Source organism: Clarias gariepinus, chromosome 10 (assembly GCF_024256425.1).
Source record: "Clarias gariepinus isolate MV-2021 ecotype Netherlands chromosome 10, CGAR_prim_01v2, whole genome shotgun sequence".
Lineage (NCBI taxonomy): Eukaryota > Metazoa > Chordata > Actinopteri > Siluriformes > Clariidae > Clarias > Clarias gariepinus.
The window spans coordinates 10,800,546-10,826,787 of NC_071109.1; the positions used below are offsets into that span (position 1 = coordinate 10,800,546).

The window sequence follows — 26,242 nt, forward strand, 5'->3', positions numbered from 1 at the left end:
CTTCCACTCTTTTTATCCACAAGACAGGGCACAGTCATGTTGGAAAAGAAAAGGGCCTTCCCCAAACGGTTGCCACAAAGTTAGGAAAGCGTAGGATAAGAATAGTTTAAGATGTCTTGGTATGCTAAAGTATTAAGATTGCTCTTCACTATGGATTTGATTGAAACACCTGAGCACACAGCTAATGGACTCTAGAGCAGTGAAGAGATGTGTTCGGCCAAATAGTTTTGTCTATATAAATACCTCTTTCTCTAAAACCTGTTAATTGGGTTTCAATTAGATCCCTAGTGATAGGCCTATATATATATATATATATATATATATATATATATATATATATATATATACTGTATATATTTGAAACACCTTATATATAGGCCTATATATAGGTGTTTCAATCAAGTCCCTTGTCTCCAGTCTCCAGTGAAGGGCATTAGGGCAATAATGTGTTTGTAAGAATATATATATATCTTACCTCTAACACATTTTCAGTTATGTCTGTATATGCTTGAGTGTGTGTGTGTGTGTGTGTGTGTGTTTGAGCACGCGTGCGCCCACGCGTCCTGTAGGTCCGACCCTCAGCCCGCGGCCCCCCAGAACACTTCATCAAGCAACAGGCTGGGCGAGCGGAGGAAAAGGAAACGAGTGTAAATCCATTCAGGTCCACACGAATCTCTTTTTTTTCACACTGGGAGAAAAGGCTGAAAGTTGTCACGCTGTCGTCCACACATCCTTTCTCCGAACCTAAGAAGAGAGAGAGAGAGAGAGAGAGAGAGACGCGCTCTGCACCTGAACGCTCTTTTCTGCGGATTTACCGGTGAATTAAATGAGTCCCGAGTCACGCCTGATTTGCTGCAACTTTTAAAAAAGACTCTTACGTTGTGGAAACTTGGAAATGAAGAGAGACTGGACGCTTTTCGGCAGAATTTGGATCGGGATCGTGTCCATCTCAGGTGAGATTGCGACTTTAGAAAATGAAAAGTTAAACTCAAGTTCGACTGAAGTTGCACCAGGTTTTGGGACTCAGTTAATCCGGTTAAATTTTCGATCTTGATCAGGTTAGATCCTAATTGTAAGCACTGATTTGTAAAGCACTGACAGGACCAGTGACACTTTGAACGCACTCATTTATTTAAGGGTTTTGCTTTATTGTTAACCATTTTCTGAACAATACTCAAGACATCAGAACTGCACCATAACACATCTGGAATTTTGTAGCAAGCACGTGTAAATTAAGCAAAATGTTGATAGTTTAGATTCTTCCCAGTATCCACCTTCTGCTTTGATGACAGCTTTGGACACTCTTGTCATTCTCTTAAACAGTTGTATGAGATCATCAACGCTTTTCCAACAGTCATGAGTCTCACGCAGCCTATATTTTAGCACTTCCAAGCTTCTAATAGTGTGCAGAGCTGTCAAGGGAAACACTGACTACTTTGAAGAATCTAAATAATTAAATATAGTTTATTTTGTTTTTCCTTTATTTCTTTTTTTGTTTTCCACATTACTCCATATGCATTATTTCATAATTTCTAATGCCTTCGGTATGCCAAAACTGTCAAATTAAGAAAACTTTTGACTACTACTGTATTTTGGATCACATAAATAATAGATTTATATAAATATAGATTTAAATATAGCTTTAGAAATAAGTGTTCAAAATGCCAAATAAATGGATAACTGTAAATAGCTATGTTGCTGATTTATAACATAAATAACAAAAAGGAAAAAAATCTGTAAAGATTTTGCATTGCTCATAGTTTCTGACATTTCACTGGGAGTATTTTCCCAATCTGATGCTTAAGCATTTCAACATAAATTGTGCATGCTTCATCAGTATTGAGGGAAATTGAGCATGCGTCATGCGCCAGGATTGATGTAAATAGCATGTTAACCACTGGAACTGATGTTAATTGAGTATGCTCCATGTGCAGTTGTCATGCATAATGTAAAACAAAGTCATTATGTACACATCTATCACAGCAGTGCACTGTGACAATGATGAGGCATCTGATTGAGTTGTTCATTGATCATTCACAGGCTTGTGAGCATCTCCTAACTATTCCTGTGACACTAGAGGGAGCCTTGACTTTAATTTATCTGGCAATTATAATTTGACCATAGGCAATTACCTAGGATCAGTGGTCACAAGTACTGTATATTAAAATGATTAATGACACCAAAACAAAGTTTTGATAAGTGGAAGATCGATCACAGCAAAATTTGTACTCTGGGATGCTTACCCATGAAGGCATAATCAAATATCAAGGCACAGTTTTGCATTACTGATTGAATTTTAAATATAGAGGCACTTACTAGACTGATCAAATCTCATGGTCTTTTTAAATTCAATATTTAAAGAAAATATTTGGTAGCTGTTTCACATAGAGTGTTTGTTAACAATTTTTCTTATTTTTTATTTTATTTTCTGTTTACTATTATTAATGTTCTTTCACATTCAACTCGTGGCATACAAATTGTGCTACACCAAGCTGCACTCCATGTTTACACAGAGAAGGGTCTCCTTTCTGGAGTTGAACAAAACAGTAAAGCAAGAGCCTCTGTCATCGCAGATATCAGGTAGTGAGACCCTCACGTGTTTGCCATGTTATATACACGGCAAATCCCCGCACTTCTCGGCTTCTGCAGAAAGATGGGCTCTTTCTGCATCAAGAAACCACAAACTCGAGAAACTCAGTTACATGTGTCTCCCTTAAATATCTTCCCAAATAAAAACCACATGGAGACCTGTTGAGCCGTGGAATTAGGCTATTTTTTTGTAGCAAAGACTGGGCTATTAGACATGCTTCACAAGTATTTAAAGAATAATCCGGCATTTCCTATTCTGCCACATTTTTCATTTGAGATATTTTCAGTGTGAAATATAAATCTCTAGTGTAATTCCTTTTTCTTTCCTTTTTTTTGGGTGGAAATGTTTGTTTTCAGGTCACGAACAGAAGTAATAAGCATTTCACTGCACTGTGTATGGTTACGTTTATGACAAAAACAATTTGAAATGTACTATGCTATAACCATGAACAAGAATTTCGACAGGAAAAAAGAAGCAATTCAAAACTACAACCAGTGACGATAAAGATTTTAGGTTGAAACAGACAAAAGGGAGAGTCACACCATGGATGTAACTTTATCCAACTTTCCAAGAATGGAGAAACCAGGTGGAGTCTCAGCGAATGAGGTCTATGTTCGTGAATCATAACCAGAAATTCTTTCCTCTGAAGAAATACCCTAATCTCAAATCAGAACGGATTGCACTCCTTCAGAGATTATTTTTCTATTATATTTTAGAAATTAAGTTGATTAAAAATATAGCCGATTTCCTTTCCATTTAGTTCAAATAAATGGAATTTTGTTCTTTACTCCAGACAGGAAATTACAACCCAAATGAGAAAATAGGGGCTTACGAGGAACAAAAAAAAAAAACCTTTTCAAAGCTTGTTTAACGGATAAAAGCCTAAAGCAGCAACAAAAGTAGATTTCAAATAATGTAATTCTACTGAATAGGAAGAATTAAGCCCTGTGGTTAGCTGATTTAACACCACTATCCCAGCTGCAAGAATATGCATATTTACACAAGTCAGAATGATAAGACAGCAATGCCATGAGCATGTTTTCCTTCGTACCATGCAAACCACTGGAACAGAAATTCATCTTATGATCCAAAAGTCTCGTCTGTCTCTTTTGCCAAGCAGCACATTTTCTGCAATCTGTTCCATGTTATCATATGGGTGATTAAGAACAACTTGAGACATACTTATTGATGTTTTGCTCTACTTGGTGAGGGGTGTTTTGTTAGAAGTTAGAATCGTTATCAGACTGGAATGTTTGAGTCTTAAGTGTAATCTATTGTCTTGTGGTCCGGGGGGGTATGTGAGCTAATATCAATGTCTTCCCTAATGAGCTTTAGCAGAGAGGAGATTTGTGTGCTATACAAGCACACAGCCTCAAGTAGGTATAAATCCCCACAGAGCCTTTGACACTTTTCCAGACTTTATTTGAATTTGGAATGATTTATGTTTAGGTTGTTCCGCTGTAATATTGTAGCTGTAGGTATGGTGAGAAAATAAATTCTTGATGGTGTGGAAGGCTCCAGTGTAGACATTCACTGTTGTCCCAGATGTGTAAATCTGTGCATATAATCGGTGCTCTGTAATGGCCTAGTGTGCCATTCAGGGTAATTAGGGTGAATTAGTTACTGAAGGTGTATGTATGAATAATAAATATTAGTTAGATATTTTTTGAGGGCAGTTTTTGTTCTTGATCTAAAAATAAACACACTCACATTTGCATACACCAGGCAAGAATAAATGGTGACCTAGATGGTGGTTTTGTCTTTCATTTTTGTATGAATACAGCTACTGTGACTATTGTGTGTATTCACATCTCCAAGAGAACTCTTTTTTTTTGGGTCAGTTACTGTGTCTTGGCCAATGTTAAAAATACAATCCAGTATAATTTCCTTCGGGTCTGATCTGTCCATATGCTGTTATCTAACCAGATGATATCTGCAAGATCACGAATTACTGTCGGTTTTATATTATGCCTGTAGTAGTTGTCATCACATCTTCAATAGTACTTTTCCCTGAATTTTGAACCTTCTCAAGGGCCTTGAAAAGTTACTGTAAAAGTTGAACGATATTCATTGGGATCTCCATGGCTCACTATGTTTTAGAAAATCACAGTGCATTGTGAAGCATCATAAGAATTAGGATTCTATAGTCACCAATCCAACACTGCAGATCATGGGGGTCACTGAGCGTTCATGGTATGGAGAATATTTAGTGCTGTTGGAGAAAACTGACAGCTTCCTCTTGACCACCCCCCACACCCATTCTATTATCTATCCTACTTACCTTTTGACCCATCTGTCTGTTTTTTATAGCTGCATCATGACCACTGGATTGAAAACTTTAGGTTTCTCTTTGATATCTCAGAAGTTTTAATACAGATTCTTACTTTTGGTTTATTTGTGCATTAACTATGTCACAAATAGAAATAGGAAGGAAGTAAAAAAAGATGCATGAGATATATAGTATATATTATCTAATTAAAAAAGCTAAAACATAGAAAAAAGTCACAAGTTTGACTTCCTGGCTTTAATCCACCTAATAACACTTCAACCATTTTACTGCTGTACCACTAGCTTTTACTGAGCAAAAGGCTTTTTTTTTTTGGAGGTGTTTATAAAAGAACTGCAGATTAAAAGATACAAGGATGTTTGAGAAAAATGTAATTGAAATCTCTTCTTGAAATGGTATTTAAATTATATATATATACTATTCCCAGCCTATTAATATAACTCTACAGCGGGGCAATGATGGCTCAGTGGTAGGTTTCTCATCTACCATGTAGAAGGCCCAGATTCGATGGCCAAACCCCAGCCACTGGATTAAGTGCCGGTCCCAAGCCCAGATAAAATTGGAGGGTTGCATCGGGAAGGGCATCCGGCGTAAAACCTGTGCCAAGTTGTTGTGTGGATCAGTTGGTCCACTGTGGCGACCCCTCAACGGAAGCAGCCGAAAGACCAACAAAAAATTAATATAATATTACAGCGTTAAAACTTGCTCAAATAAATAGTTTACCATGCACAATAACTACGTAGACCTGAGTAATTAGAAGAGACGGATATCACTATGGACCAGCTGATACAATATTATCACAAGACCTTGGTTGCTCATTCGATTTGTGTTTGTTCTGTTAATATCATGATTTTATAAATATAAATATAAATATCCCAATTTGAATTTTTTTGCTAGAATTCTAAACAAACATTGCAAATAATTTGCTCCTACCTCATAGGATCCTGTGGGAATAGTTTAGACAATTCTACCTGTAAGATTATAAAGCAGTGGCAACATTTCACCACCTTAAATGCGAAAATATATAATAATAATAATAAAAATAATAATAATAATAATAATAAAAAAAAAGATTTTCAGACGGTTTGAAGAAACACAGAAAAAAAGAATCACAATGTGTACCTGAATCAACCCCCCCACCCTCCCATGTCTAGTATTTAGCGTTCTTAAATACCTTTTTTTTTTTTTTTTTTACCAAAATTTTTTTTTAATATAAAACAGGAGTGAAATATAGAATTTTTTGGCATATAGTGTCCTTCTTTTCAGAAATATGTACAAATGCTTGCATATAAAAGTACACTACTGTACATTTCCCCTAGTACTTAAACAAGCATATTAAAAATGCATACTTCTTTTCAGATCAACTTAGACCTTAAAGTATATCAAAGTTCGACTGTACTGTACATCTCTCCACATTAGTGCGCTTTCAGTAAACATTTTTTAATTGATTAATTTTTCATTTCACTTTTTGTTAATTTTGTAGATCTGAGAACAGTGTGAGACATTAGTGAGGATCTCTACTGAAACTTAAACAATTCCTCAGTTTCAAAATCATTTAAAATGATACGTAAAGATTTCTGGGGGTTTTTGGTCTCAGGAGAAAAAGCTGACATACAGAGAGACTTAAACAGACGTCTAATTTCTTCCCAGGCTCTTTTACTTCCATTTTATATATATATCGCTGTATCATTGTTGCCTAGGAGAAACTATAGAGATAATGAGATCGCTTTTTAGATATTTCACCCGGTAGGTGCGCCTCATCCGATTAGTTTACTCCATGATGAATACATCATTATCTGAAGAGTGAGCTTATGATTTGGATCCCTGCCATGATAAAACATAAAAAAATAGAGTACGCTTTTCCAGAAGACTCCCTGCAATAAATATACACACACACACATTCATGTAAGATACTTTCAGAACAATCCCGCTGAGCAACATCATAAAAAGATAACTATAGGTCAGGGGAAGGAACTCCGTGCAAAATGGACTGAGCTGCATGTATCTCAATTCGACCTGTGACCCTGTGGTTCATGAGAATCGGAGGATTCTGTGGTTCCTCCTCAGTTGTCAATGGAAAATGCTCTTCCTTCTAACCTTGCAGAGGGAGAATGATGCAGTTTTGGGCTGCATGTGATGACAATTGAAATGGCGCAGTGGAAAGCCAAGCACGTCCTGTGTGGCCTTCAGCACAGGTACAGGAAATTGTAGTCAGGAGATGAGTATGGCATGTAGGAAGCAAAAGCTGATGTGTCCCCCACCTCCCCTAAAACATCCTCACTTCACATCAAGTCCAGACAGGAAATAGGAAGGGCACTAGTAAGCAGATAAATCTGCACAAAAGGGACATTAGCTCCCATCCTTCAAACACCACAAAGAAATAGACGTTTGCACTAGCCTTGTGTACTGTTTGTGGGTCTTTTTTTCTGTGAAGCATGTGCTGCACACTGCATGAAAAGAGGTGTTTCTGTACTAGGAAACTCCCGTATACACCACTGATTTTGGGAAGTATCTACAAGTACCATTGAGCGTATACATCAAATTCCTCCAAGCTAAGATACTTCCGGATTGATACCAATTCAGATGTATCTTGCTGAGGAATCCTTCCACGGTACAGCCATTTGTTGCCATGGCCAATAATCCACTCAAGGATTTTGTCAGGAGACATTCACACCTCAAGCTCCATTTGCATTTTACACCTTTGGACAACCACCTATTCCCTTTTTTAAAAAAATAAAAAACACTTCCAAAACCCTGATCTATTGGGACATTACCCAGCCACTACTTTTTATTTAGCCCAACCCAAGCCCTTATAACTTAATGACTTGATTGGTTATTGGGCAGGTATGTAGATAGACCCTAGCCACGCCCCACCTCCCACCCACAGTACTATACATCTCCCACATCCTTTAAAAAATGACAATAATCTGAACACCTACAACAACGCAAGTAACAAAAAGTAGTCGTGTAGCTAAATGCATAGGCTAACCGGACCAGCTATAATTTACTACTGTATTGTCAGCTAACATAAAGCTCAACTTACTCTTAGCTCTTTTATGCACATGACTTGACTCTTCCTGTGGTCTTCTCTCACCAACTTGCGCTCAAATGCATCAAGACGCTGGATAACCCCTTTGAGAAGAGCAGTGTGTGCAGCTTGCTTCTCCTTCAAACCCTCAAGCTGAAGAGACAAAGGGACACCATGGCTAATCCCCCCACCCGGCTATGATAATAAGGACAGCATCTCTCATTAAGATACAAAAAAACCTTTACACCTCACAGCCATCACCTCTCACTGCTAGCTGGGAAGATTTCTAGAAAGTTTCCCAGATTCCCATATATATCCACATACATAAGGTATTTGGTGGTTTCACAAAATTTCCTTTTGCATACTACCTTTCTAAGCGTTCTGCCTCATACATCTGGCAAACGTAAAGTTTAGCAGGGATTTCCCATACCCATATTTGTCTGGATCCAGCTCTTTTCATGCAGTGTCAGTTTTGACTAAGCTCCTTCATTGAGAGCAGGGGATGCTGACTCCCTGTTTAGAGGAGGAGGTCTGTTCCATGGCCTGGCTGCTCCTCTCCTGCCGGCCGGACATGGTGCTATTTCAGTACCCGGTAGTGCTGACTCTGAGCCCCACTGTCTGAGTGAAATGTTAGGGTTTGGCCTTGTCAAAGCATGTCCTATGTTATAAAAAGCTCAGTGCTATAGTTCACTTGTGAAGTTCTTCCTGACACAAGTTCTATAGAGTTTGTGGTTTTGTGGCCATCCTTAATTACAATGTCATGATGCTCAAACTCTGTATATTTTGATTTGCAGCTTAAGTGTTGTCACGAGCAGGCAAAGCTTGATAAATCCCTCCTTATCTTTTGCTAAAGGAAATGGTCAAACACAAACTGTAGAAAGAAAACAGGAAATTTACTGCCTATTACTAAAAGATCTTAGGCATATCATTGCAACTATATTTCCTTTCATGTAGAGCACACAGAAAGAACCTTTCAATTCATGTAATTCCGTAGGTCTAATCCCATCCTGCTTAGAGGTATATGGTAAGTATATATGGCCTATGTTTAGTGTGACAGACTGATGATGCCAGCTAGTTCTTTTAGTCAGCTAAACCATTGGCAAACTGCACAGCTATTGCATCTGTTGCGGGCAAGGTTGGTGAAATCTCTGGAATTGCATTCCATTTCAAGAGACAAAGCCCATTCACCACCAAAGACCACCAAGGAACCTAAACATGCCCATTTAAATATTTATTTTACTTTATTTATATATCTTTCGGGAACATGAAGATTAGGTTTTAAATTACAGCACCTCCTGTGACTTGAGTTATTTTGTTCATCTTAATGGAATAAATGTTTACTTTGCCTATTGTGTCAATCTCATGATGAACATTGAATGAACCTCTCACCTCCTCAGAGAATTGCTTTGTTAATGGTTTGCTGAAGAAACAATAAGATTACTTAGGTAAGCATTGTGAACAAGACGTGGACTTTGCTGCCGAGACTCTGAGATTTATCAGTATCGGAACTCACTGGTAGACTTTTAAATGGTCTAATGAAAAAAGCACATCTATTAATAGTGTGCTATTTTGAACAAGTGTAAAATACTATAGGGTATTATTAGTAAGATAGATAGACACACTGAAAGGTGTACTTATTGCTCTCCAAAGGAAAACTTGGGATTTTTCTAATGTACATATATTGGTCACTTTTTTGTTTGAGAAATTAACAGGTTTGACAGTCATATAAAGCTTTGTTTAGCTAAAATGCATGACTGTCTTCTTCAAAAAATGTAAGGGCATGAAAAATGGTAGCTGGTGTAGAGCACCAAATTAAATAAAATAGAGATAGAAATACTCAATGTAAATGTAGAGTTTATGTTTATATGCCAATTGGCCGCAACCTTTAGGTAGGAAACTTTAGGAGTGTGAAACAGTGCCAGTATGGTTGCCAGTTTGAAATTGTAAAAGCCTTGTGGAATTATAATTATTATTATAATTTTTTTTTAAAGCAAATAATCCAAATTAAATCAAACAATTTCTATGAACATATGCCATAGAAAAATGACAATTAAATGCAGACGTTGTAGACCTTTCCACAATTTACAGTACCAAGAAGATCATAACTGATTTCTTTGTTGTTGTTGTGATCTTAACAAAATGAAAGGTGTTTTCTCAAGATCAAAATATGTTTTTTATGTTGTTGAAAGGCAGATAATTCATGTTTGTGGTACAGCATGGATGAGCATGTGTGCTTTTATTTTAATGAGCAAGCACTGCAAGAGGTAACAGCTGGTGCAGTAATAGAGCTTCTGCTTTAACCCTGCAATGTCCAAATCATCCTTGTGTAGCTGAATCCATGTGACTGAGTCGAGGTTTCTTTATTTTTTCAAAATTTCCTTTTGTGGATAAAAAATACATCCATCCATCCATACACCAATGTACATCCATCGAATCGCTTGACTCAGAAATCCGTAACTACTTATTCTTCATGATTATTATAGTGATTCTGGAACTATGGTTCTTACCTTTTTTTTTTTAGATATACACTCAGTATTCAATTTAATATGAACACCTGTGCACTAACGCAGATATCCAATCAGGTGGCAGCAGCACAAGGCATAAAATCATCCAAATATACAGTAGATAAAGAACTTTGTTGACATCAAGCATCAGAGTAAATGTTTGATCTCTGTGACTTTGATCGTGGTATGGGTGTCGGTACCATATGGACTGGTTTGACTTTTTGAGTAGAAAGCACAAATCTTCAACTGTACAGTTTGGGTGAGCGTTTGTGATAACATGATAGCATCAGATTCCTGTTTTTAATTGACAGGAGTTGAATCGGATGTGGTCGTCTGCTGTTGTGGCCAGTACACCTCGAGGTTTGATGCTTTGTGCATTCTGATATGCTTTTCTGCTCACCATGGTTGCAAAGAGTGATTATAAACATTACTACATCCTTTTCTTCATCCTTTGCTTTTGGCCTCTTTTTTCTTACCTTTTTTAAGGTATGTGCAGTTGAGATGAGTCCTCATGAACAGCTAGTAAAAGTTTACAAAGCCGAGGAATCTTTGTAGGACCTTATAAATTTGGCATGGGGACGCCCAGGCTGTCACTGCAGAGACCTTGTTCGACTGAATGAGAACTCCATCTGCCCAGATTATGTAGGAGAAGTGATGAATATTAAATTCACATTTTTCACCTTCACTGTACTGTTGAGTTTTGGCTTTGGAGCACTTGTTGAACATGGCAGATGTAGGTTTTATTTAACGGGGAGAAAATCTGAATATCATTGATGCGTACGATGAAGAATCTGCCAAGAATGTTCCTTGAGATGTCATTAAATAGGCCCTGGAATACTGAGAGGGCACACGACAGCCCATATGCTATGATGTAGTACCCTTAGTGAGTACTAGGGGTGGTTTTAAAAGCGGTTTTAAAAGCGGTTTTCCACTAACCCCCTTCCTTTATGTGGACCAGATTAAATGCCCTTCTGAGATTAAATTTGGTGAATATATTTGTAGGTCATAGTTTGTAAAGTTCTGAAGGAACAGTGATAATTGTAGTGTTAAAACCAGGAAGGGTTCTCGTTGTCAGAACAGGAAATCTTTGGTTTGTGCAGATGAACAGTAACGAGATGACTTGGTGTTGACTGTGAATAAGTTGTCTGGGATGGGTCCCGCATCAAAGACATGAATCTACAAAAAGTCAGTGAGTGGTTGTGTGGGAATACCCAATTCCTTAGTTGATCAGCTCTGTTAATACAGAACCCCCACCCAAATGACAGGGACAAGGAATTAAAAGAAAGAGACAGTGAGAATGAAGTGAACTCACTGTGGGAAGGCATGTGGATATAGGCAAGGCGCCTTCCTGGAGTCTGGTTGGATGGGAAACTGGGAGCATGCTGGGCGCTGGTTCAGGACGTGGTCAGGTTTGCCACAGCGACATGATGTCTTTCTCCCTTGTCCGGACTTATCCGGGTGTAGCCTAGTTGCATGGGCTCAACGCTGTTGATGTTGGTTGCCATGATCCAGAAACCAGAGATGTATTTTTGTATGTCTTTTTGAGGCACACTCAAACCCTCAACTCTATAGGTGCAAGACCACAGTGCTAACCACTTCCGCCACCGCGCCGCCACATGGCCGTTCGGATGTCAGAAAAATGTTTAAAGAAAAATATTAGGTTTCTCACTAAAATGTTCCCTTATTGCTTATACTAAATTTAATGTAATCAAATATCTGATCTGCTGTTTTGAGTTATGTGGAGTGAATGTGATCAATTAGCCTAGTATCAGCAGAATCTAATTAGATCATAAATAAGTACACTGATGTTCCAATGACAGGAAATTTGACTAGAGGCAAATTTGCTTGATCATGCACCTACTCATGTTGCCTGGCCTGGTGGTGTAATGGTCAACATCACCACCTCGTAACTCCAGGGTCGTCGGTTTGATTTCCAGCTCTGGTGAGTGAGTGGTTTGCTTTTATTCCCAGACCCCATCAGATCATGTTGCCTATAAGAAAACAAACTGTTTAAATTCAGCTGAACTCATTCGCATGGAATCAATGTACACATTTCAAACAAGTACTGCATATACAATAAACGTTTTTTTCCCCCAGTGTACTTTCATAGAGGAGACCAATGCAAGGCTCTATTTGTTGTAGTGATGTAATCATGGTTCCAAATGAGTGTTCTAAATTGATCTTTGTAATGTACAGTACATCTGAAAACATAAATATCAATTCATTCAGAATAACTATACTATCATGACAGTCTATCTGCAAATTTTTCAGTTGCCTTCTCAACAGATGGACATTAATTTTAACACTGATGGACATTAAGTCAGGCGCTCTTGCCAATTTTTACCAGTCAGCATTGAAGCATTCATCTGGTCCATGTTTAACTGGCTTATATAAGTCAGTGTTTTTTAAGCAAAGGAACAATATTATAGATGAGAATTTTTATGTATGAGATAAGGCAGTTTATACAGTGTGCCTAATGTTATTCTACATCAATCATGCCTAGCCATTATGCTGGACCCAGCAAGAGCTCTTTTCTGTCACAGGGTAAGATCTATGGGAATGTCGATCATCTGAAACCACATGGAAGTATAGATATGTCCACTCTTTCTTTATTCTGAGCTGCAGGAATAATATTCTGTTTAGGCAGATGGTTGTGCGAAAGCATAGGTTCACATTACCTCTAACATGCCTGACTGCATGTGTCAAATAGAGACATGAGGTATGCAGCGGCCTGCAGCTCATATAGAGTAGAGGGTGAGGCATGCACACATGTATTTCATTTATAATGCGTACATAGGATTTCCAGTGGGCTAACAAAGCTTCTAATAGCATGAAAAAAAAAAGGCATGCCGGATTTTTTTTTTCTTTCCAGAAGCGAAAGATGTAAGGGTTTCTTATGTTGCATTCCCGACCAAAGTCTAATAGCCTGCACTAAACGGTTCTGCGGGAGACAGAAAGGTTTGTATGTCAGTAAAACAGCTGAGATATTTGTGAAATCCATCATCGCTCTTTGGCTGTTGTCTGCTACAGTATCAACATTCAGTCAACACTTCATTTATAGCAGCTCCAATATACCCCACTGCTCCCCCACCCAATTCTGCAGAGCAAAAGCAAAACAACTTATCTTTCATTTCCTCTCTCCTTTTAATCATCAGTTTGTTTCATCACCATTTCAAGCCTACTTCACGAGCCATCTGTCTTAGTAACAATTGCTGCCATTAGAATTTCCTGAAGTGTTAATAGCCTTTCATGACATTAAAAAAAAATTCCCATTAGCAGTACACAGTACACTTACGTATATGAGTGGATGAACAAATGCTGCATGAGAACATAAGCCGACTATAATGAAGCTACCGTAGGGCACGCAGATAAATCTGGTGCATTTTATAACCATCATTAGTGTTTCTCAGAATGCGAAAGAGTAATCAGACTCTTCAGCTCTCACACTTCATGAGGAATATCATAGCTGAACTATGTAAATCTATTCCGAAGTAACTAGTCATTTATCGCAATTACATCATATTGTGTAGCAGAAAGTGTTCAGATGCGGTGCCTGGGGTTTGTATATAGCAGCTAGTCTGAATAGTTTCATAATTCTTTATGTTTTTTTTTTTTTAAAAAGGGAGGGAGGGGGCTGTGAAGGCAAACATGCCTCCTGGCACTGTTCCAATAAATGTGCACCCCCTAGAGAACAGTGTCCTGCTTCATAAAAATCAATTAGAAAGCTCTCAGCTGAAAGGCCATGGCCTTGACTGTGAGTCCTGTGGTCTATGGACAATTGAACGGAAGACGTGAAGCACTCCGGGTCAAGGTGGTGACTTTAGACTGTAGATCTGTCTACACAAGGTTGTTGTTAATAACCTTTGTCAGGGCTTTTTTTAATTGTTCTCGAACGTGCTGGAGGCAAGCGACAGGTTTCCTTCTGACTTGTCACCCACAGCATGCTGCTGTTTGTTTAATAACCACAAACAAGTCCAAAGGCCTAGGAGACAGAAGAGACACTTGAGTCCTACACTTTAACCCCAGGACCTGGACAGCCCAGCTCTCTATGGTGAGGCGAGTCATTATGTCTTTGAAAAGGCCAGACAGCCGGCTGGGACTCAGCAGGTTTCAGCACAGTTTGCATGCTTTTGAAAAAAGATTGCATTTTGTCATGCAGAGGGGATGATGTGTTTTCAGTCGCCTGACCTCACATGCTGTTAGAGAGGTCTCAGTTGCAAAGGAAAACCATGTAAAAAAAAAAAAAATTAGGAACACTTCTTAAAAATAGGAATATATTAAAAACTAGTAGTTTTAAAACTATTAAAATATTCCTTCTCTGATTTCTATTGTAACGTAATAGACATTTTAAATAGACTGTACATTCTAAAATGCTTGTGCAACATGCCACTATATAGTATATTTCTCCCATGGAACTTTAGTGCTCTTGGGTATAATACACTCCAAAAGTTAGCAATATTTAAATGACTGATTGCCTGTCATTATTTTAATTGTTTACTCACTCTCACTCACTTATCAACTATACCAGTTTATCTGGTACAGTATACAGGGCTGCGGGGGTCTGGAGCCAACCCTTGCTCAAGGGCTCAACAGTGGCAATTTGGCGGCGCTGGGGCTCAAACCTCCGACCTTCTGCCTAATTACAACAGTTAGCCTAATTACAACAATCAGACTAATTTGCATGTCTTTGAACTGTAGGAGGAAACCTAGAGTACCCAGAGTAAACCCACAGACCTGAGGCAGGAATCAAACCTGGACCCTAAAGGTGCAATGCGACAGTGCTATCCACTAGGCCACCATGCCACCTTTTTGGTTGTTAAAACAATAAAATAATGACTTTCTGACTGAGTCAATACTGATTCCATTTTTCAATTTTTCCCTGAACGTTACAAGGGACAACCGAGAGACCAGTAAGCATATTTGCTATTTACTGCATGCCTTTATTGCCTGAAAAAGCATTTATGCAGTGCTTGCCAGAAACCACACAGATAAAAACAAATCCCCTGCAAATGCTTCTTCCTGTTGCATAGCATTTTTGGTTGCTATTGTTTTTATCCAGTTGATGTTCAAGAATAAATCTTCAGAGCTTGAGAAAAGCTGCAAGCTGGTGCCAAGAGGCTGAACGGAGCACCATAAACACTTTGTAGGCTCACAGTCAAATATTTACGAAACTCTGTTGTGCGCTCCAGGGGCAGGATGCATTTGAAGGGCTTAGATAATGTATATGAAATGCAGTGGTGTAGAAAGGTTGCTTGTAATTGGCATGCAGTGAGCATCGACTTGACTTGGCCTATAGTCCCTTGGTGTCTTGTGTAAACTGCCTTTTGGTATTGATTCCTTAAGGTGTTGCATCATTCCTCTGAGATTCTGGTGCATGCTGACAGGTCTGTCACATGGTATCTCTGCAGATTTCTCAAGTGCATTTTGACTATTAGGAAATTATGACTATTAGGGGATGCACATAGTCAGCAACTATCCTCAGATAGGTTCAAGTGATGATTGTGACAAAGGAAACATTCCATACACCATCACACCACCTTCACCAGCCTAGAATACTGACACAAGAGTCAAGTTGAGACCATGGAGTTGTGCTCTTGGTGCCACCCTGAAGCTTATGAAGTTGAATATCTTATTTCATGCATCATTGTACCGTTTTATGCTTTGCTTCTCATAGCTAAGATGACCAGTGTGCTTTTATATGCCAGTTACCAGAGACTATATATTTCTATGTATAAAATATATTGACAACTACATTATTTTTATTCAGATTTGGGAATGACATGTATCAGATTTTTTGAAATGATATATTCCAAATTCTGTAGTTGCAATTATTAATTTTTCCTTCTAAATTTCATTCTAACTGTATTTATTTCACTTACTTACATTTCTAAACTTGTGAAATGGCAGCTTATGGTCTTCACATGTAGCGTAATGTACCCATTTCACAACCTGCTTTTATCTGTAATTACCTCCAGATGTCCCCGATGTGTCTTGGTGACATAATCATTAGCCCTGCTCCGTGTGAGTGCGCCAGTAATGGTCGGAGATCATTTGACATGTGTGCTGTGACCTTTAGCCTTATGTCTTTTCCACATCTGACTCTCACCAGCAGAGAAAGCCTTAATAGGCTCTTCAAAGCTCAACCACTTAAAAAAAGGGAATAAATCATGATACATTCTGTCATGATATATTAGTTATTGGTAATTCCACAGATTAGAGTCAGATTTAAAATATATCTTTAATAAACTCTAAATTTAATATATCTTTCCACATATTTGATCCTGACCCAACTCTATGTTATCTTGATAACGTCACTTCTTTTTGACCCCTAAAACAGCTGATACTCCCACTTTTTATAGCAACCTTGTTAAACTTAACTCTGTGTTGCTAATATATCAATATCAATAGCCAAATTTATGTTCAGATCAGTATGGGTATTTTTTTGTCATGTCATTACTAAAGTCCACTTACTGTATATATCAAGTATTTGTTACATTAAACTTGTGACATTAAACTATGGTTGAACTAACTATGATAGAGCTAAAGTTTTACGTATTGACCTTACAGTAAGTCTTACTTTCTTACTCTTAGATTACCACTGATGGATTGTACCTTGGTTTAACCATTGACCCATTGGTGCCCATGAGCCTCATTAGGATGCTCAGTAAAAAAAAAAGCTCTATGGAATCTAAGGGGCGTTCAAGTCAAACCTTGAATAACAGAACACAGTTATGAGTAAAAGCTCACTTCTCACTTTATTTCTCTATATAATCCCCTGCTATACTTATGCACTTATCCCAGCGTTTCACTAGTGCTTGGATATCATCAAGGTAGAAAGTTTTATTAGTATGCCAGTGCCATGATCTGACTACCAGCTTCATGTATGAAACGCTGGCCTCCCAGGAACTCCTTTAATGTCCAAAAAAATGTGGAAATAGCTAGGAGCGAGGTCTGGACTGTATGGGGGATGCGGCAATAACTCCCAGCTGAGTTCCTGTAATGTGCAAGTGGTGTTCGTGAATGATTATGTGTACAGTTCCAACAGACAAATGTGTCTCTTCCACAAGTTATCCCTCGATTGTTAAGGCTCAGGGGTCCACTCACTGAACGATCCCAGTGGATTTCAAGCCACCTCGACCGGGATAGTCATTCATGAACGTACACTTCCTTTAAAACGTTTCCACCATTCAAATGCTTTACTGTGGCAAGGTTCTTATCACCGTACTGTGAAGTCTTCAGTAAAAGTCAGTAGTTTTTCCGCTTTTATTTACAAGAAATTTCATTACAAGTCCCTGTTTGACTTGAACGCCCCTTGTACTTGGATAACATTTCTGACAGACATTTTCTGAATATTAAGCACCCTACCCAGTAAGTCTAATTCCTCTTTTTTTTGCTTTTTTTTGTTTATTATTATTTATTACTAAGTGCTATTATTTCACATCACTCTGATTTGTTACTAACACTCAGGCTTAAGCTTCATCCCTCCATTGGACTTACAGTATAAGACTCCCAATGTCCATAAGCTGCCACTGTGCCCCATTTACTTTTGCCAAATTGATTAAATATTGAAAAAAAACTTAAGATGAATTCATCTAAGCGGTTCAACAAACAAAGTGTTGAGCCTAACAAATTCGCAAAATGATCCCACAGCCGAAAGTTCAAGAAAGAATAATCGATCATACTCTCTGAGCAGAAGGGTGTCGTTACTCTTCCCCAGTCCAACTGAGATATGCTGGTCATGCACTAGCCATCATGTGCATCAGCAAAAGTGCATAGTTAGTATTTTCCTCTAAGAGGATTTAATTGCTCTGTGATGCAGCATAAGAAGTGGTTTAAAAAGCAGCACATGTTAGTCTTCATCCAGCTGGTAGCCTTTGCATGATACACGGGTGCTGGATAGTTTGTGGAAATTGGCAAAATTACAAAGTTGGGAGACAAACGGGATTAAAAAAAAAATGAAAACATATGTTTCAATGTCCAAACCGCAATCATAACTAATTATGGCACACATGATGTGCATATATTTTGACTTGTTATTAAAGCATCGCTTGCAACTAAATTCCTTCTCCTTTTCTTCCTCCTAGGTCTAGTAGCTGGGTTTTCTATGACCCCCCCTACTCTCAACATCACCAAAGACCAGCTCGTGATTGACGCTAATGACACACTGACTGTTACATGCAGGTAATTTCTGAAAATGACTTGAGGGAACCTTGTGCTCAGTATGTATTAGAAGTATCTAGGATACACAGGTCTTGTTTTTTAAGTAAACAATAAGAAATCATGATGACCATATAGCCCTGAGATTCTTTACACATACAGGGAATGTTACTTTTGGATGGGAATGCAGGGGTAAGATTAAATCCATTTTCAGATAAGGCCGGCGGCAATGTATAATGTGTTGGGTGGGGGAGACCGTGCAGCTTCATTAATCTCTGGTTCTTCTACAGCTGTCATAGCCAGGAATCTACTGAATAAATTGTTTTCCAGCAGTAGCATACATGCTTGGGAAGAGAAAATATGTGTTTTGGCTGTGTACCAGCATGAGAAGCATTAAGCATTCTATATGGCTGCGGCTCAAGTTTAAATTATTAGCGTATTGTATAATCGTTTTAAGGAGGAAATCGAACGTTATCCTGTTTGGTTTTGAACCACGCAATGAAAGAATTGGTATATGGAGAGACGCTATAAGATAGGGGCCATACAGTCTGGATTGACGTTAAGTGGGAATTCTAACTCTGGGTGAAAATATTTACTAGGCATTTATACTAGTTTTTTTTTTATTGGAAAACAGGAATATTACAGGAGACTGCTATAAAACCCATTATACAATAGTTTATCCTGGTTGGACCAAGGGCATTCCACAAGTGGTGATATAGAGCGAAACAGCACTGGGATGTTTAACTATATGTTCAATGCCACGTCACAGGTGTTCTAACAGTCATTAATTACAATAGCTGCTGGTCGCAGCATGGATGAGAGTAGGTGTTGTCCTGTTCACGGCTAACATGAGCTACAAAGATAACTAGCTTCTTACACAAGAATCCCAAATCACTTTCTAACCCCTGATCATGGACACTGCTTGGTTGGTGGAACAAAGGATTTTAATTTCCACTCTACATACATGACATCTGCTTTTCATTTAACCTTATTTGGGATTCAATCCTACAACTTAGAAGTTAGCTGATATTTGAAAGCGGAATAAATGGAAATATAAAGAGAAACTTACAGATTTATGTACAGGAAACAGAATTGAGCGATTCTTTCTTAATGACTCTTCTACTCCGAGTCATTCGTTTCTTTGTCACGTGACTCCCATAGACACTATGCAGTGCAGTACACTGGAAACAGAATTGTACGGTTCTCAATGAATCTTCGAGTCCCGAGTCGTTCATTCCTTTGACACGTGACTCCCATTGACGCTATGCGGTGCAATAGATTCAAAAGATCGAACGACTCAGATTAGAAGATATAAGGGGTGAGCTACTCATTCTGTTTAGTATAATATGTCCTTAGCTGCATTGTGGTATTTTTATTACTGGAACTATAGCCAAAATTTGTGTAGACATATTGGGGGTCTGTTTGTTGAAAATGCAACATTTTAATTTAATTTCTGATCAAAAGAACGAAATGAACTAAATGACTCAAAAAAAGATTCGTTCATTTTGATGAATGAGATTCAAAGAACCGAGTCACTATTCATCACACCAGCACTCCCTCTTATATAATATTGGTTAAATGTATTATGGATTCATGGAATGTGTATGTATGTTGATTGTTAAATCTAATATGAACATATGGCAGTAAATCAGCAAGTCATTACACTTGTACACTAATAAGCTTTCCAGGTGCTAATGACCTTTTGGATTCCTTGTCTTAGAGGACAGCACGTTCTGGACTGGACCTGGCCAGAGCAGTCTCTCAGCAAAGAAGAGATTAGCGAGCGACATCAGCAGCAGTCACCCATCCAGGATAGAAGAGCACTGTTGGTGAACGAGTGCCTGGGAGAGCCTGGGAAACCCTACTGCAAGACGCTGGTGTTGACCAAAAGCCAGAGCAATGACACAGGGTACTACCGTTGCTTCTACCAGGACATTAAAGCTGTTATTGATGGAGCCACGGCAGTCAGTTTATACGTCTTCGTTCGAGGTAACTAAAGACAATGTTTATTTTTAAATCTTTTAACGGCTGCGTGTAACATAATTTCATTTTCAAGCATGGCGCACTGTCAATGAAATGTGAACTTGGTTATGTTAGTTAAATTGGATTGGCCTTTGCCAATCAACACAAATTTTTTTGGTCATATTTAATGGATTAGATGACAGTTGCATGTCCTTTTCAGTTAAAATTAGTTTCCACAGATTAAGTCACTGACGTCATTACTGATGCAACTGTGCAACTATTTTGTTGGCACCATCATAAAACAAGCATCATTAAGAAGGCGAGTAAATAACACGTTCTGTTAATTTTTGAACCTTTAATGAGTCGATTTGCTGTGCTTGGCTAGCCCATCTCATTATATATTTATCCTTTCTTTGAGAGGTGGACAAGGACATTCTAATGGGTTGCCCTTATTTAAACATTTAAAGGAAATGAAAAAGTATTATAGCTTGAACATGTTTGCATTTCTTGGGGGGCTGAAAGTAAGAAAAGCAAAGATGTGGCTTAACCTCATGAAAAGACAACTACACAGGTATTTATCTAATTTGTTTCTGGCATTGCGTATTGTTTTTTCTGTTTTTGCGGGAAGAATGGAGTCCTATTTTTCTTTATATCCAAATTGTCCCTCGCTGCATGCTTGTGAAATGGACACATTTTTCTGGTTGCAAAATGAAAATAGTTTTGGCGAGGATTTTGCTTTATAAATGAAGTAAAACAAAGTTTCAATTGACAAGTACTTGGGACTAAGTGTTGTTTAGGGTTCAATCGTACTTACATGGGATTCGGTGTTTATTTTTTTTTAAAGCTGTCTATTTTCACCATATTCCCAGACAAAATGTTGTCGGGAATAGACACACAAAATACTTGAGTATAAGCCTTGGGACACACAGGGCTGGGTCTAATAATGTCCTAATGATTCTTAATGTTCTTTGTTTGGAGACAATTACGGTAATACCATTAGGAATGCCACTAGAGAGATTATAAATAATCATGTCTTACTGCAACAAAAACCTCACAGTGTACATGCTTTAGGGCGGTTAATTTTATTTGTGGATTATGAGCAACCTGGGTGTTGCTTAGAGCTCAGGTGACGGTGTGACAGACAGGTATAGTGTTGGGAAAAAGCATCGTAGCCATATAGATTTATATACAGGTGGCCCACTAGGTCATCTGCTTTTGTAGAATGCCCAGTTATTTCTTCTGACAAGGTGCTGAAACAGTTCCCCAAGATCTTAGCAGGCGGCTAATTAGAAGCAGCTGAAATCACAGCTATGAATTAGGCAGGAGCATGAAGTTGGTCGGATCGGGCAGCATGTGGATTTAGTTTGGTGCCGATCCCATGCTACACACTCATTCCGTGCCTTGTACACGCTGCCTCCATCGCTCATGATCACTGCCCGTGCACCAGAATACAGAGTCCTCAAAAAGACCCTTCTTCTCCTTGCAGTAATGTATTGTTTAGCACCATTACTCAAAGGACTTGTATATTTGCCCTTTTACGCCTGCGTTTGTGGACCTCCAACAGACAGGCACATAAACCGGCAGATAGAAGCTTTTGTTTGCACTCTGAAAGACTAAAGCCATTTTACTCTGAACAAAAAAAAATGGTGGGATTAGAAATAGCAGAGCCTTTCAGAAAAGCATATTGCACGGTATGATATTCAAATAGCACCCACAGTGGGAAACAAAGCTGGGGGCAGTTTTCTGTACCCGGCATATGGCCTCTGACTAAGAGAAAATCCCTGCATTAGTGGCTTTGCAAATGGCTATATAAAATCTTCTTGTAAGCCCCATTATTTTATATTTAATGACAATATGAGCCACATCACTTTATAGAGAGACGTGAGAGGGGTGGCAGTGATAGGAATTTTAATGCTATGGTTTTAGATTTGATGTGTTAACGTCTAGTGGCAATGATTTTGAACAAAGAAAGCCTGATATGAATTTTATATGGGCTTTGGGAGTACAGACGACTATAGGGATGAAAGCTACACTGCCTGGCCAAAAAAAAAAGTCACACAGTCTTAAGATTTCATTCAATCACCTTTAGCTTTGATTACAGCACACAATGTGGTGACCAGTTCATGTGTGAAAATGATTTCCCATGCTCCCAGAACCACTCTTTCACAATGTGAGTCCTGGAATATCTCTATGCTATCAGGCAAGAAAAACTCCATAGATGTGATAACCTGGTCATTGAACAAACAGACATTCACGTCATCGGTTGACCTCATTTTACAGCTGACCAACTGAGTCTTAGATCATAACACTGCCTCCAGAGACTTGTACAGTGCGCACTATGCATGATGGGTGCACCATTTATATAGGGTCAATTTGAACTTATCAGATCACATGGACTTTTATCATTGCTCCAAAGTCCAATCTTTATGCTCTCTAACAAAATCAAACTATTTTCCTTATTAGTCTTACTAACACGTGTTTTTTTTTTAATGACCATACAGCTGTTTGGTCCCAATTCTGTGAGTTCCCATCACATTGTGTGTTCATGGAGATGCTCTTTCTGTACTTTCACTATTAAACACTTTACTATGGTTTTTGCTGCTGTTTTTTTTTTTTACCGTGCAACTTCAATCAAGTATTTTTCATTCATGCTTTTTTCTGACTAAATTTCGTCCACAAAGTTGACAAGACAGCACTATCCTTTTAGGTGTTGAAGTACAGTTCCAGTAATCTCAAATCTCCTTAGTTGTTTTCTTTGCTTGATGTAGCCGAGTAATGATGACCCTCCTGAAATCATGACTTTTTTCTTTCAACAATATTTTTATTGATTTTAAACAGGGATATAACAGGGTAAACATGTAATGTTTCAATATACTGTAAATTTTATAACCCTCTTATAAACCCTATAGCACCCACCCCACCCCTCCCTCACTCCAAGCCAGCTTTACATGCATAAGAAAGGCTAGACGCCAGGCATTAAAAAAAAGGAGAAAAACGAAAAGAAAAAAAAAAGAATATGAAGGTGGAAGTTTTTTGGTTCTGCATGCAAAAAAAAAAAGCGAAAAGAAAACAAACAGACAAACAATTAAATAAGAAGGTATTCAAATTATAAATGTATATGAAAAAAGCGAAGGAAGGGCCCCCACACCTGTTAAAATTTCAAGTCTGAATAACGGATTGAGTAGTGAATCTTCCCCAGGACAAACAGGACATAATATCTCTAAGCCACTGGGCGTGAGTGGAAATCACATACTGGCTGACATTTGTTTCAACAAAATTTTAAATCTTGATTTCTTTCCCCAAACAGACCCAGAACAGCCATTTATCCAGAGAAATGACAACTTCGGAACCATCTTTATAAGAGCATCAGACACACACTTTGAAGTGCCATGTCTGGTTTCAGATCCTGAACTAAATGTCAATCTCTTCTTGGTAGGTATCCCACCGTGCCGCACAGATTAGTAGTGAGTGCCATTAATGGTGTGTGTGTATTGGACATGGCTGTCAGATAAGGCTTTAAGTGGTGATGGTACAAAAAGGCACATTGTAGTCAGTAATCTGTAATCTGCACTGTAATTATTCACTGTTCATACACATGTAAAGGTTAAAGTGGTTATGGACGACTATAGTTAGACTTTACATCCTGACATACATTTAAATGGAATCTGTATATGCAGACTTTTCTTGTTTGAGTCCTATAATCAATTAGGATGGTTTGAAAAATCAAACCTGGAAACCAAAGCTCAAAGTGACAAAGAAATATACATAGTGCTGTCACTAATGTGTCATGATTTTGTCATAAGTTTGAAATCAGTGTCTCAGGGGTTTGCACCGCTGCCTTTAACCTCCAGGGTCAGGGTTTTAGAGTTTTCATATTCTTCCTGTGCTTTGTGCTCATTTCCTCTTGTACGCTGGTTTCCCCTCACAGTCCAAAGACATGCATTATAGGCTGATGTGCATTTTTTCAATTGCCATAATGTTTGATTTGGTGTATGAGTGTGTGGTGGCCTCTGCCCTGTGATGGGTTAGCACTCCATCCAGAGTGTCCCCTGCCTTGTACAATTAGTTCCCGGGTCTGCTGGTGACCCTAAACAGGATATGAATGAGTGAAATAATAAGCTACATTTATTTCAAGACATTCCCATCAATAATAATGGCAATACTATAAGTGGAAATATATAAGTACATGTCTAAAATAATGTGTGTTGAACTACAAATTCTGTAATCATGGCTGTTTTATGATAGCTTATCAAATTTTTGAGCCTTTAGATGTTTTGTAAATACATGAAACAGATAAAAATGTGTGCGGTCTTGTCTTTGCTGAATATGTTCCTAATTTGTGCCTTTGTCTTTTTCTTTTCAACTCTTCTTTTTCATTTTAGGGGAATTTGTCATGTTAGCGCTTAAAATAATTATACCTTTATGGTGATTCTTTAAGCCAAATGCATCTTTAACACAACATAAATATAAGCAATGATTCTCAAAATATATATTCCATGTGTAAGAATGTATGTTAAAATGAAGAGGAAAAAATTAAAAATAAATCCTCTTTAGCAAATACAATGTGTTGTATAAACATAGAAATAATTAAACACTCGACAAGGCTGATCCTTTCACACGCCCATCTTTGGCAGACGCTAATGAATATTAATGATTATGCAAATACAAATATGCAAAACAAACAAGATGTCGGGAAACCCAAACAAGTAAAGATTTTTCTTGGCAGATTACCTTTTTTTTTTTTTTCTTTTTTTTGCAAGTTGGCTCTGTGTTCGCCATGATGGTTGTTTTGAACAAAAATTGTAGTGAGGTCTCAGGTCACAAGATCACAGTACCATGGAAGGAAGGTTGGGCCTAATTAGCATTAGCATACAGGCCGCATAAAACAATAATAATAAAAAAATTATAGGTAGATGTGCAAGGCCAAGACAATAACGTTATCACTCATTATTTTTTTATAAAAAAATTCTTCTTATTTATTGTGTGTTTTTATAGTCTGAATCAATCTTTAATATATAATGTTACCATTCAAACAGGATTTTTTTTAAAAAGATTTTTTACAGTCTTACCCATTTTACCTTTATTCTCTAGGTAGAAAAGCCCAGTGAGCCTCTTGAACATAAGGAGATCACATGGAACAGCAGGAGAGGCTGGTCTGTTCCCAAGCATGTCAACCTAAACACGTTTTTGGGCTACTTCTGTTCTGTGACACTGAATGACAGAAAGTACACTTCCATGGTCTACCTACTGATGGAAACAGGTAACACTCTTTTAATATATACTGTCTATATTCAGAAAGAAAAGTACTATTGTAAAGTAAAAATAATCTTTAACAAAAGACTGGATACTGTATGTCACACAGCTCTCTATATTTAAGGGCGTGAATGTTAGCAGAATGTTAACTGTGTTGCTTAAGTTTGGGAGTTGGCAAAGGGTTAGCTTATTATAGCCTTTTCATTTGGAGTGGAAGAACCTTAGCACTACCATCAGCTTACGTGATTCTGGAAGGTTAATGGAGCATAAGACTAAATACCGACCCACTTGAAGTACAAATATTGAACTAAACATGAGATAATGACATGAAGTAACACAGCAAGGGCTGTGTAAAAACAAGCTAGTATTCAATAAAATATTATCTTAACAGGGTTGTGTTCAGGTTATTGTGATCTCTAATTTGGGATGAGATTATGGCAATATCGGCAATATGATGAATC

The 26,242-nt window shown here is 38.0% G+C and overlaps 1 protein-coding gene across 1 annotated transcript in view; it reads left to right on the plus strand.

Annotated features, from left to right (window-relative positions):
• The first annotated feature begins 610 nt into the window (after window positions 1-610).
• Window positions 611-26,242, plus strand: part of flt4 (fms related receptor tyrosine kinase 4) — a 55,654-nt gene continuing 30,022 nt past the window's right edge. Inside the window, exons 1-5 of the mRNA XM_053505457.1 lie at window positions 611-953; window positions 18,494-18,590; window positions 20,287-20,555; window positions 23,836-23,960; window positions 25,620-25,788. Coding sequence (XP_053361432.1) covers window positions 896-953; window positions 18,494-18,590; window positions 20,287-20,555; window positions 23,836-23,960; window positions 25,620-25,788 — 718 coding nt within the window. The 5' untranslated portion in view covers window positions 611-895. The remainder of the gene's footprint in view (window positions 954-18,493; window positions 18,591-20,286; window positions 20,556-23,835; window positions 23,961-25,619; window positions 25,789-26,242) is intronic.